This window comes from Lygodium microphyllum, chromosome 24 (genome assembly GCF_053477565.2).
Source record: "Lygodium microphyllum isolate KBCC chromosome 24, Lygodium_microphyllum_v1.1.10, whole genome shotgun sequence".
In the NCBI taxonomy this organism is placed as follows: domain Eukaryota; kingdom Viridiplantae; phylum Streptophyta; class Polypodiopsida; order Schizaeales; family Lygodiaceae; genus Lygodium; species Lygodium microphyllum.
In genome coordinates, this window is record NC_141158.1 from 118,104,255 (window position 1) to 118,118,139 (window position 13,885).

The 13,885-nt window shown below is 39.5% G+C and overlaps 1 protein-coding gene across 1 annotated transcript in view; it reads right to left on the reverse strand.

The window, feature by feature from the left end:
- LOC148015562 (uncharacterized) overlaps window positions 1-12,798 on the reverse strand; it is a 34,734-nt gene extending 21,936 nt beyond the window's left edge. Inside the window, exons 1-2 of the mRNA XM_087665068.1 lie at window positions 12,663-12,798; window positions 10,876-10,899 (exon numbers count right to left, since the gene is read on the reverse strand). Coding sequence (XP_087521194.1) covers window positions 10,876-10,899; window positions 12,663-12,667 — 29 coding nt within the window. The 5' untranslated portion in view covers window positions 12,668-12,798. The remainder of the gene's footprint in view (window positions 1-10,875; window positions 10,900-12,662) is intronic.
- Between the last annotated feature and the right edge of the window lie 1,087 nt (window positions 12,799-13,885).

Sequence of the window (13,885 nt, forward strand, 5' to 3'; positions counted from 1 at the left end):
GATGTAAAGTTGAAAGGTGAATCTATCCCTGTTGTATCTACAACTGCCATTTCTAAAGTAATGAAAAATCATCTTTCAACGTACTTGGTTTTTACTAAGGATAAAGATGATAGCGAGAATAGTGAGAATGTTGGGAATGTGTCTACATTAGAGGAGGATTGCATGTCATTTCCGAAAATATGTGTTGATAGCCTCTATCAATCACTTCCAGGGCAGCTACCGCCTAAAATGCCAGACGATCATGGCATAGATCTTATCCTTAGAAGTAGCCTACCTAATAAGCCACCCTGCATAGTCAATGCAACCCAATCAAGTGAATGAGTTATTAGAAAAGGATTGATTCAACCCAGCTCATCTCCTTTTTGTTCGCCAGTGCTTTTGGTGCAAAAAAAGGATGGTTCATGGCATATGACATATGTGCATTGATTATCGTGCTTTGAACAAGAACACGATAAAGAATCACTTTCTGATTCCTCGAATCAATGATGTTATGGATAGATTGCAAGGGGCAACCATATTTAGCCGTATAGATTTGAAAAGTAGGTATCATTAGATATGCATTAAACCAAAGGATGTGACTAAGACAACCTTCAGAATATCTTTTGGGCTATATGAGTTTCTTATCATGCCTTTTTGGTTGACGAATACTCCTGCCACTTTTAAATGGATGATGGATCTCATCTTAAAGCAACATAGAGGATTTGTAGGCACTTTCTTTGATGACATGATTGTCTATTCAAAGAATGAGGCAGAGCATAGAAGACACTTAGACATTGTGTTCAATGAACTACACAGGTATAGTTAATTGTCAATGACAAGAAAAGTTAATTCTTTTCACATGAAATTCACTTTTTAAGACATATTATATCTGTTGATGATATTCGCATGGACCTTGCAAAGGTTGAGACAATACCATCATGCCCACCTCTGAGAAATGTGCATGAGATCTGCAGCTTCATGGGCATATTCTCACTACAAGAAGTATGTATGCGGGTTTGCTGAAATTGAAACTCCATTGCATACTTTGAAGAAGAAGGATGTGTCATCTAGATGGACAGCAGTTGAAATTTCAGCAATCTACAAATGTCCTCAATGCTGCTGGAGCACAAGACGTCTTTGCGGTTACAAGGGAAGCTTCCATCGCAATTTGATTGCTCTAATGAGGTCTTTACAACTTCAAAGAGGGGTAACAAGAAGTTCAAGGGCCAGTGTTATCATTGTGGTAAGAAGAGACATTTGCACAAGAATTGCAAACAAAGAGTAGTGGCTTCAAGAAAAAGAATGAAAAGAAGTAACAAGATATTCTAACCAAGGCACAAAAGGGCTCATCTTCTTCCAACCAAGGGAAGGGCTTGGCAACCTCTCCTTTAGGTACTTTTTAGTGCAACTGATGCGAACATCCCTCAAACTCTCCAGTGCCAAAGAGGGATGAGAGGGTGGAGAGGTAGAGCAAGTGAACCTCATCTATACAAGTAAACAAGCGCACAAGTTTCAGAGAGGAACTTCCCTAACGCATCAAGTGAAGTCTCATAGATTCAAATCCTGGAGCTAGGATTGACATCCAGGTTTATGGTGGGGCCTGGGCAATTACTTGATAAGAGCAAGATTGGCTCCTAGTCCAAGCTCACATCAAGGGACACTTTGGCAGTCTTAGCCGAAGGCAAGGAATCCATGGTCTCGTATGTTCAAACGCATTTTTGACAAGATGGTCTTGCATACTACTACAAGACATTGTTGACAAACATAGGGATCTATTATGATTCTTATCTATTTTTCAAGTTCCGGTATGGTCGACATCAACACCTAAGTTCTCTTCGAGGCACCTTGGTGATCGCATGATCACCCACTGCTTGGATATCCATGGTCCTATCTAGTGGTCTTTAATATATGGCCTACGATGAGCCATTATTATTGTATGCTTGTATTGTATCAAATCAACCACGATCTAGGAGAGGGTCTCGGCAATCTAGTCCGCTCATATGTGAGTTTGGGTCCTGCCTAACATTACAAGATATTTAGCATTTCATTTTGGTCATTATAATGAGTATGTAAGCATTTATTGCTAGCCAACCTACCATCATTTATGGCACTATTTTGGCCTATATATTCAAGGACTCCCTCCTCAATCAGTCATTCATCACCTACAAGTTCTATTGGAGAGGAAGTCGGTGTCATTGACTACTTAGCCAATGACTCACTATTGTACACAACAATCTCGTGTTTCGTATATGGATTCCATCTCCCAAGCATTCTTCTGAGTTCTCTTCTTTAAAGTGTTCTTCTATGCTTTTCTCTTCCGTCCTTGTATTCAGCAATTTATTTCAGCATCTATTTGTGCTTCCATTGCTGCATCCACTTTTGACGTTGCAACATTGTTTGTGATGGATGATTTTATGCACATCATTGACCCATTATCAATGTAATGGTTTCATGCATGTTTGGTTCCACATTCTTGCGATCAATTGATACAAGTGGTGAGTATAAGTCCAAAGAGTATATCTTTCAAATCCTTAAGGGTGTCATTCTTGAAGTGGGGCCTCAAAATGTAGTCCAAGTGTGCATGGACAATGCAACCAATTTTGTTCAGACTAATCACTTGGTTCAGCAAGAGTGACCAACCATTTTTTTACACCCATTGCACATGTCATTGCCTTGATTTGCTGTCTAAAGATATTAGAGAACTTTCTTAGATGAAGCCTGTTTTGAAAGAAGTTGTGAAAGTCGTGACATTTGTCATACGAAAAAATGCAAATCTTGATTTGTATAGAAAATTCAATTCAAAAGAATTGATTGGATGCGAGAGTCTTCAATGGATTGCACCACATGGTACCGAGTATTACCAAAAGAAAGCGAGCAAAAGTGCCAAAGCTTGGCAAGTTTCACTTATAGTCTTGGGTTCTTCATGTTGGACCAATGCTAAGATGATTGTAAAGCTATGTGCTCCAATTTTAAAGATTTTGCATCTTGCTAATAAAGAAGGTGCCACCATGGGGTTGGTTAATAAGCTCAATGATTGCATGATAAAAAAGATTGAAATTCTTAAGATTTTTTATGCTTCCGAGCTATAGCAATCCAGGCTTTATGTAGACCAATGGAACGCGATGCACTCTCCATTGCATGCTGCTACTTCTATACTCCATCCTATTTGAAGAGCAAAGAATCCTAAGAGTGAGGAGGAGGAGAGAAAGGGTAGGATGGATGTGGTTGAACGTGTTACAAACTATGATGTAAGAGCTCGAGGAAAGTTATATGATGAAATAGATAAGTATAAGTCTAAGTAAAGTGCATTTGCGCATCCTATTGCAAAGGATGAGAAAAGGATGCATCAAGGTGTAAAATGATGAGAAACTTTTGGGACAAATACACCAAATTTGTAGCGCTTCAAGCTTTAAATATCATCTCAAGGCACTTGTGCTTCACCATGTGAGAGAAATCGGAGCACTATACTCTCATTCATGCGAAGAAAAGAAACGAGCTTAAACCAAAAAATACAAAACAGCTTGTTTTTATGTACACCAATTTGTATCTCATAAGCAAGTTAAAAGAAAAAGGATTTGGGAATATACAAGTGACTTTGAAAATGCTAAACAAGGAAAAGGATGATAAAAGGCTGCTTGCTTTGCAAAAAATGAGAGGGGAAAATGATGAAAATTCAGCTCCTGTGTTAATAGGTGCATCCAATGCTAGTACCTCTAGTATGCCGCAGGATGAGGCAAAGGATGAAGAGGATGAGAATGGAGGAGCAAAAGGATAAGGGTGATGAGGATGAGGATGAGGATGACGAATGAAAATGAAACATCTTGGGTAACACACACTCCACCAAGTCTACAATCTTGGGTCTTGATCCTTGTCTCTTCAGTCTCTTGGGTTGTCTAGAGTCTAGAGTACTATAATGGTATTATGAGTCGTGACATTTTGTGATCTTAGTGGGCTGATTAAAATTTATGAGTCATGAGTCATGCCATTTTGTGATCTTAGTGGGCTGATTATAATCTCAAAATTCATACAATCCCCTTGTCAAATTTCAATGTCTTCTATGATTGTTTTTCAATGTGTAGTCTGAATCATACTTCAATAATATTGTCATACTTGTATGAGTATGGAAGTATGAAACATATGTTATTAGCTATGTTTGCAGTTTCTCCTTGCAAGTCCTGTTGGGGAAAGGGAGCCGGTGCGAGTGCCCACACAGCCTATGTCTAATCATTGCATGCAACTATCTCATATTTGGTATATGGATTCGTTTTCCCAAGCATATCTCTGAGTTTTCCCTGCAATGTTCTTATGCTTTATGTTATGTCTTGTGTTGTGCAGTCTACTATAGCAATCTTCTATGCTTTCCATTGATGCACCAGCTTCTAACATGGCTCTCATACAACCCTACGACATTAATTGAAACTTTTGACTAGAAAGAACAAGACAAGACTTTAAGTATAGCAAAGGCACTTTTAGCTCGATAAAGGAAGCTAGTGTGTGACCAACCTTCAATCTCTTTTGCAAAAGCTCTCCACCACATCATCGTCATCCTCATCCCTCACCTTTGCACAACTCCCGCCCTATCTTCACACCTCGTGTTTTCAAGCTCCAATTAACATCTTCTCTCTATCGTTTGCATCACCTAACAACCATCGTCTCCCTATCGTCTACATCACTGGCTCTTCTCCAGCTAGGCAACATATCCACATTATTGCTTGCTATTCCAAGGCCTCTTGCTACCTACATTTCAAGATCCAGCACCCTCTACTACTGCCACCACCACCCCAAGTGCCTGCTGCCACCTCCAAATGCAAGAGACAGCTGCCAGACGGCAGCTAGGAGAAGGAAAATGCAACTAGTCAGAGCCAAGGAGAGGCTGTCCAGCAGGTTGCTGAGCTAGAAGAGGGTGAAATATGACAAGCAGAATAGGTGGCAGCACTCCAGGGGCAAGTGGTAGTCAGCTATTGAAGGCAGCAGCACTAGCAGCAGCATAGCAACATGGGACAGGTTTTGGGGATGGAAACAGGGACTAGAGCACGAATTGCCATCCCCTATTACCATGAGAGGGGATCTAACATGGGGCTAGGACTGAAACAATATGGGGACAAGATGGCACTAGAGCGGAAGCTAGAAAATGGCCATCCCCTGTTACTATGAGCAGCAAGGGTGGAAGCTGGCTCAGTAGGGCAAGGCCACCAGCTAGATGGGCAGCAGTTTTCAACGGCAAAAGGAGCAACCAATGAAAAGGAAGATGATGAAGGATGATGATGAGTGTGTCAAAGTGCAGCGATGCGGAAGCGTGGGACCAAGTCTGAAAGAGAGAGAGAGAACGCAGAGAGAAGAGAGAGAGTGAAAGAGACAGTGGAAGATGAAGATCTGCTGTATAAAGTGTGCTGTATACAAAGATATGCAGATATGTACACGGGCGCAGTGCGCGGGACTGCGTGTCTCCACCTCGACGATGCAACCTGCTGTTCACCTCGAAGTCCGCTGCAGTCTGCACGATCTCCAGCCTGTAATCTGCGAACAGAACTGTGTAGAAGACTGTGCTGAACATCGGCTATAAATAGCCAGAAAATATGCGCCCAGAATATGCAGGTCGGCTGACCAGTACAGGTCGGACTGCCACGTGGCAGTCCGACTGGTCAGTCCGACCAGTCTGCCTGTACGACCAGGCCAGGACCTGATATCGCTAACAGAGTGATGAGGGGTGATAAGGACAATCAAGAGATTAAGGCAATGCCCGTCACTTTTATAAGAAATTTCTCAGCATTCATCCTATCACCAAATAGGATATCTTTTTGTCTAATTCTTTTCTAGGTCTTTGAGACTCTTTGTAGAGTTAAATTAGATCAAAATGCATAATAAGTATCTAAGATTTAAGGCCTTTAACTTTACCCGCTCAACAGCAGGTACACAAATCTGGAAGACTCTATAAGCAAAACAAAACACTTACATTAAGACTTTCTCATTCATATGACATATGACATAAGTACAATGCCATGCATTCTCAATTCCCACCTGTCCGTCCTCATTATTTCACTCCTTTACGGCATAGCACTTCAACTTTAGAACCTTTTTTCTAACCCACCATAGGCTACCACATCTTATCTCACATTAGTTTAGATCCTCATACATATGTTTTTCAACCTCTTTAGCTCTTTCACCATGTGTGTACCACTCGTCACCATAATGTTACAATTCTAGGAATGCCCCTTGTGCACTATGTACCCCAAGAATGCCCCTCATGCACTACATACTGCTCCACTCCTGGCAAGTACATCACACTTTGGCACCCAAGGTGGTGTTAAGCATTAACTTATATACCTTGCACCACACTCCCTAGTCCATCAAAAGCAAGGACCTCCCTCTCTTTTGCTAAAGATCCACATACATGATTGAAGGCAAATGCAAGGGGTAAGGTAACACCTAAAAAGGAGGTTGAAAACGTGCCAGCTTGCCCCATTGTGTTTTGCAATTAACACCCAAATTTGGCTACATATCAAATTTAGGCTTTAGTAGGTAGCTAGTGCACATAGGAACTTCACTAGGAAGCTAGAGGATTCGTGGATAGTGTGAGAATTATAAATGAATGTTTTCAAAATTACTTAAACCTTGCAATTAAGTCCCAAATTAGCAGCAAGTCAAACTCAAGCTTTAGTTGCAATTCTTTTGTGTAACTTGGCAAGATGCCAAGATGTGTTGTGGAGTTTCATGATTTGCATGTTTACTTTGGAATGCCCAAGAACCTTGAAAATGACTTTTCAAATACTGAACACTCCAAGCCGAACAAAAGAGAAAAGTTTCAAACTAATTCTCTACATATGTGCATACACATCTCTTTAGATGTTTGAAATAGAGAGAATTTCACACTAATTCTCTACATATATGCATACATATATCTATCAAGCAACACATGATGATAGATATACACAACAAAAGTTGACTAAAAATTATTTTTATTAGCCACATCATGCGAGATCCACAATCACATGTGCACAAGACCAACTGCAAGCTTCCCTATTAGAGGACTACAATTCATGCGCAAACTTCAAAACAATCTTCAAAATAAAATTGGTAAGCGCTGACCTTATCAAGAACTTTGAGAAACCACACAATACAAAAAGGTCATCATTTTTCAGTTATACATCTTCTAATCTTCTCTATGAGGAGCCTACAAATAAAATTTGATGGGGCCTTTAGGAATAATTCATGTCCAGTCATAGTGCTAAGATTGGGAACTTTAAGAAGCTACTCAATACAAGATGAGAAAGCAATCATTTGATAACTATATCCCAAAGTTCAAGCCACATAAAGAATGTGCAATTTGAATGAACTTTTGGTGTTGCTGGTAATTTGGTGATGTCAAAGAGGGATGGGCATGCACAAGAGCCTTCTCATATGAACCCAAGGCCCTTCAAGGCAAAGTAACAAGAATCCTCTACTACATTCACAAGTCGGTCTTTGCAACTCAAAGAAAGAAATGATGTAACTACTATTGTTTAGAAATATAGACAAATCTTATTTTGAAATTCAAGAGTTGCAACCCTTGATAGCAAGGCACTTGCAAAATCATCAATCACAAGTTTTAGACACATTCAATGTGTGCATGATGAGATTGTGCATTATACATGACACTCTCATGGCTTCGAGCTACATAAGAATGTGCAATTTGAATGAACTTTTCAACAATGTCAAAAAGGGATGGGCATGTACAACAGCCTTCTCACATGAACCCAAGGCCCTTCATGGCAAAGGAACAAGAATCTTCTACCACATTCACGAGTCAGCCTTTGCAACTCAAAGAAAGAAATGATGTAACTATGTAACTTAAAAATATAGTCAAAACTTATATGGAAATTCAAGAGTTGTGACCCTTGATAGCAAGGTACTTGCAAAATATCAATCGCAAGTTTTAGACACGTTCAATTTGTGCATGATTAGATTGTGAGTTATGCCCTTTTTATGACACTCTCATGCCTTTTATCTTGATTCTTAAATATGTACCTCCTCTTCTTATAAGCATAGAGTTTAGCCTAATCTACACACACACACACGTGTGTGTGTGTGTGTGTATCATGTGTCACAGAGCAAGTCCACCCACCACCAAGCTGACTGGACTCCACTACTCGCTACATTTTTGAGTTTGCAAATAGCAAACTTAATTTTAGTTCAAACCTTAAGCACATTCTTTCTTTCCCACGAAGAAACTTGCCCTTTCTCTTCTACACATCAGTTTGAGCATGTACAATTAAATTTAAGCAACAATGTGCCTGTCCAATGACATTTAAGCCTACCACCACTTGGTCATTTTACCATAAGTTACTATTTTATAGAACTTTACTTTCATAAATCATGTTTATTTTATGCCTTTTTTTAAAGTTTGCACAACTCCTCTAACAAGTTTACCATGGTTCATCATAACACATTGCAAAAAGGGGCATCACTTTTCTTGGTTTATAAAAGGTGATACTACGAACGCCTCTTAGGATATCAAGTTCTTGAGTATTTCACTCCCTCTCTCTAAATGGGTCACCCTTCAAGTTACCACCCTATAAACTGGGAAGTCATCACCTCTCAAACAAAAGCCTTTCAAATATATAATATCCAATTAGAAAGTCAACATCTAAGGTGCCCAACCAAACTAAAGATCCACACCACAAGGTCAAACCACAACAAAGAGACCTAATAAACAAGGTTAAGTCATTTTAAATTTTGGGTTATCCTATGTGAAGAAACAAATGTTAAAATATGCGAATTTGAGTGGAGTTCCACTCCTTGAACAAGCTTATCATCAAAAACAAATGCATATAGACATGATGTCACCATTTTTTACTAAAAATAGAATGTGTTAGTATTGGATCATGACCATGAATGGTCTCTAAGAGGAAGGTGAACAAATAAACCCTAGACAAAGTAAATTTTCTATACAAGAAGACGTTATAAAAATGGTTCTAATGTTACAAAGATCTTGATAACATAGCCCTCAGAGCTACATGCATGTACTACAAATGAGCTTGAATCAACACTCCCCACCTATGCAAGATAAGCGATTAGTTTACTAAATTTAGGGTGCATTATGAGTCATTATAATCCTGGGGTAGGGTGCTAGATTAGAGAAGCCTAAAAATTCAACAAGTTCCCACAATCATCTCAAGGATCAAGGAAGTATGTGATGTGCCTTACAAATGTGCATCATTGGCAGCCTACACAAAAAACAAATTTCTTGCGTAAACGGTTTGCACATCTCAACGTAGCCAATGGACATATCAAGAGATTTGCCTAGATTCTGCAAGCAAGTAGTTAAAGATTAAAAATGACACCATTGCTACCAATGTGAATGAATTGTCTAAAAGGGGGCTACCTCACACATTACCATGTGGACATAGTGGTGTAGCTAGAAACTTCATCCCAATGTCTTCAATTTACACAACTGGTCAACATGTATCCTATTAAATCTATTTTATGTTTGTTGTGCACATTTCTAACCAATATTGGTTTTCTTGACAAGTCTTCATCCTACAAGGGATGAGTAACCAAAGATAATGAACAAGCAGCAATGGTGGTGAGGAGTTTTTTTAGTCGTCGACCATATCAACAAGGACCCTGAGAGGAGCTCTTACTACAAGTGAAGCTTGCCATGAAGATGTCTATTGGGACATAAAGCTGCTCACACAAATGGACAAACTACTGGAGGGCTTTGGTAAACATGAACTCCTCTATAATCCCCACAATTGTTCTACAAGTTAGCAAGCAGCCAGCTGACCTTGCCGCCAGCAGTTAAACAAAACGAACCCTAGCTGACCTGCCACAGCCTTTTAATTGCCACTTCCCTTTCCTAACAGGTGCGTCCATCATAGGTTACAATATGGCTTCCCACAAACATGCAGTTAAATAAGCTTGTGAACATCTTTTGAGTGAATTGCGCCTTTGCATACCTTCAACTCCTGCTATGCATTGAGGGAAAGGCCTCACAAAACTCATTTAATGCTAGAGATTATCCTTATGCCATGCCACCGACACAACCTTTAATGGCCTTTAAGACATATAGCAGCCAGTGAAATGCAACATAGACATGGTACTATTGACCAAATGTGAAGGAGTAATCCAAGAAATGTCCAATGTAGAGATTAAGAACACCTCAAGAAACCAGACTGAATATGGCTGAAAATGGGACTGGCAATGCTGAACTGAATGTTGCAATATAGGCTGAGGTAACAGCTGATCTAAAACTAAATGAGGCTGCACAAGTCTGATGCAAAATAAAAAACAGCCCAATCCAAGTTTGTTTTCACCAAAATGCAGCAGCTACTTGGCCACAAAATATTCCCAAAATATGGGAAAAGGCAACAAACACTGGCTTCATGGCTGCATATAAACTGGACAAATATGAGCAAAGCAAAAACGCAGTGAATGGGAAGAATGAAGCTGTTCGTTGGTGCATTAGATTTTAGACAAAGGATATTGTCAAGACATAGAAAGACATAGTAATGGCACTTCAATGTTTCATGTGTGTTCAAAATAACACTGCAACACCAACCTTCACATTGCCTTGCCTAAATGTCCAACATAAAACTTGCGGCCCCCTCAGAAGACAAGCACAGCCCACTGGCTTCGCTAAACAACTTGACAACTCTATAAAATACTAGACATCCAGACACCATACTTTGACAACCACTAATTAGCAGAAAATCAGAATCAGCTAATCTATAAAAGAGAACTACAAGGATTGCAAACTGATGCCTATGCCAATATTGGCCCTGAAAAAATAAATCATCAAAACATGAGTACATAAAATCAATAAGATTCATCTTTATCTTAAAAGCAACCTGGTTTGTTAAAAACTTTACAACATGAAGGTTGCCCCTATGCCAATAGCAGCTAAGACAGACCACTTACCCAAGAGTGGGCCTCTCCTTCGAGCTGCAAGTAGGAAAATGCAATGTCAAAAAGACTATCAAAAGTTGCACTTCTCAATCAAGCACTATTCTCAACTGCCATTGCTTTAACAACAAAACATGAAATAAAACCATTCATGAAGCTGTAAATCATATCATGAAACAGACAACAATGAAAAAACTCACAACTAGCTACATAAATTGATAAACAGCTGAATAGTCACATGAACAAGGGACAGAGCACGGAAAGTCTCATCATTTGAAAGGGCAACCAATGATTCTAGTAAATAAACACATGAAAATCAGGATAATATGGGAACAACAATATTTGTAGATGTTTGTACAAATTAATCTAAAATAGAATAGTGGGCCAAGAAAGGGACCTGGAAACCTTATCAAAATTGACCTCTGCAATCATTGGGCTAAAAAGGAATCTCACTTGTGAGTAATGACTATGGACAGCTAAAGTCGATCTACTTCTATTGAAGCTGATCGGGATATAGAAATGGACGAAAAGATTTGACTTCTGTCCTCAACTAACCATCATGTACAGCTGAAGAATATGCGGCTTGAATTATGACATATAAAAGCAAATAAAAACAGGTGCAAGCAAATAATAATAATATATCCAACTGCACCCTTATATGCAAGCCTTGAATGTCCACCTATTTATTTACATTTATATACTCAAGCAGACAAAATCGCCATGCAATAACACTAATATAAATGTAACAAACAGCCACACTAATGGGACCTACAAGTTTACTACTCAGCCACAAGGAGAATTAGCAAAACATCTTGGATTTATAATGTGACAACCAATGTTGCAAACACAATCAATCTAGATTGCTATAATGGAATTCAGCCTGTAAGTGGCACACAGGACACAGACAGACAGTAGGGGGGGAAAGGATCCTGGTAGAATCATGAACTACCTATGGACAATGGTCCAGATGAAAATGCTAGGAATAATCTTACAAGGGAAGAATCAAAACAAATCATAATGTGCAAGAGAGATGATTTAGATCGATCTTCAAAATGAAGGTTCAGAGGCAGCGTTCACTATGAAAAGACAGGAGGACCCTCAACGAACTACCCTTCCGATAAATCAACACAGAGAGCTGCAGCTCCAGCTCAAATCAACAGAAATAAATGCCGAAATCCAGTGGTATACAACCTTGAATGTAACACGGATAAACAAAAATCAGCTGGAATGGAGCACAAACAAACAGCCCCATAAATCGAGCAGTAAAAATGCTTAAAGGTAATCCAGATAGACCGAAATGATCAAAATGAAGCACAAGCAGGTTTAAGATATGAACAGAGCAAGCACAAAACAACACTCGACTTTACGAAATTAGCACGGAAACCAAGTAGCAAATATGTTTTCGAATGTGATCCAAATAGACCAAAATGACCAAAATGGAGCAGAAGCAAACCAGAGCAGGGTTAAAGATATAAACAGAGCAAGCACAAAACAATGCGTGATGTGCGAGATTAGTGAATAAATCAAATAGTAAAAATGGTTAGCTGTGACCCAAATAGACCAAAATGATCAAAATGGAACAGAAGCAGGACAGGGCAGGGTTAAAATTACGGAACAAAGCAACCGCAGAATAACACAGGATATGCAACATAAGCAGAAAACAAGAGGAAATTGAAACGCTTGCAACAGGCAGATCGTAATACTGCACAGACACAGAGAATGAGCTAACCTCAAAAATACAATTTTTGGCTTAGACAGACAACAGGCAAATCTGCAGGGACAGGCGAAATCATGACCCATACCTCATAAACTACGACTTGGCTGAGCGAGAAGGGGCGGGAATGGATCCGCTGGCAGGCACCCTTCGATCCGATGCAGGAGCCTCTAGCCAGAGAACGCAGGAGAGACACAGAGTTAAAGAGACGAGCCTACAAATTGAAGAGGCTTTTATATCCCTCACAAGAGGGTAAGATGAAAAAAGATCAGGGATTATAATTTATAATAAGAAAGAATCCGACCTCTGTTTAATAAACCTTTCATCATTTCATCAAAAGCCATGCTTTTCTTTTCATTCCCTTGGGGTTATATGGGCCTGACAAAAGGGTGCACAAGAGTGCACTCGAGCACTAAAAGGCTTAAAAGAGGATTATGGAAAAGACTGCAAAAAGAGGAGAGAGAGAGAGAGAGAGGAAACTATAATAGTCGGAAAATGAATGGAATCGTAGGAGCGAGAGATTGAATTGTCGTTTCTTTGTGGGATTCATCGTTAACTTGAAGTTTTGTTGTTACCAAGTGCACCTTGACCCGCTACAATAGCATGCCCTTACGAGCAATGCCAACACACAAGCACTCGAGCATTTCACTATAGAAAGAAAGCTATATTAATATCTTCAATAGGCCAAAATTGACACTACAACATAGAAAGCAAGGTATGTCATCTAAAAATACCTAACATTGGCACTGCAACATAGAAAATAAGACATTCAACTAAAATTAGTATGGTGAGTACCTCCTATGGTAGGTGATATGGCCATGGTATCTCAATTGTAGTCAGAGCCTTATGGAGAAGGCCATCCAATCCACCAATCATAAAATTGATTTAATATCACCATCTCGAGTAAACTCTAACAAGTCAAGTGAGTTTGATGAGACCTATGTGGTTGGAGGTCTGAAGAAGTGTGAAATAATTCACTCTCTAGTACCCTGTATGGGTCATGCATACTCATAATGCTAGTTGTCTCAAAAAGGACTCCCTATGTCTACATAACTTGGAAAGAAAGAGGTTAAGACACCTTGATTTGGAACTCCATGATCTAAGATTGGCCCAAAGCCATATTAGAGGACCCATGGAAATCTCCCATAAATTTTCATACCTTGGCCTATAGATGCCATAATTGACATGCCCAATCTATTGGGCCTCTAGCTCTGTACTTGGTTGTCCCTACCTACAACTATTGGGATGATATGTACATCTAACCAATCGTAATTCTCAAACGATGTGTTTGGTGTGTATCCATGTAGCATG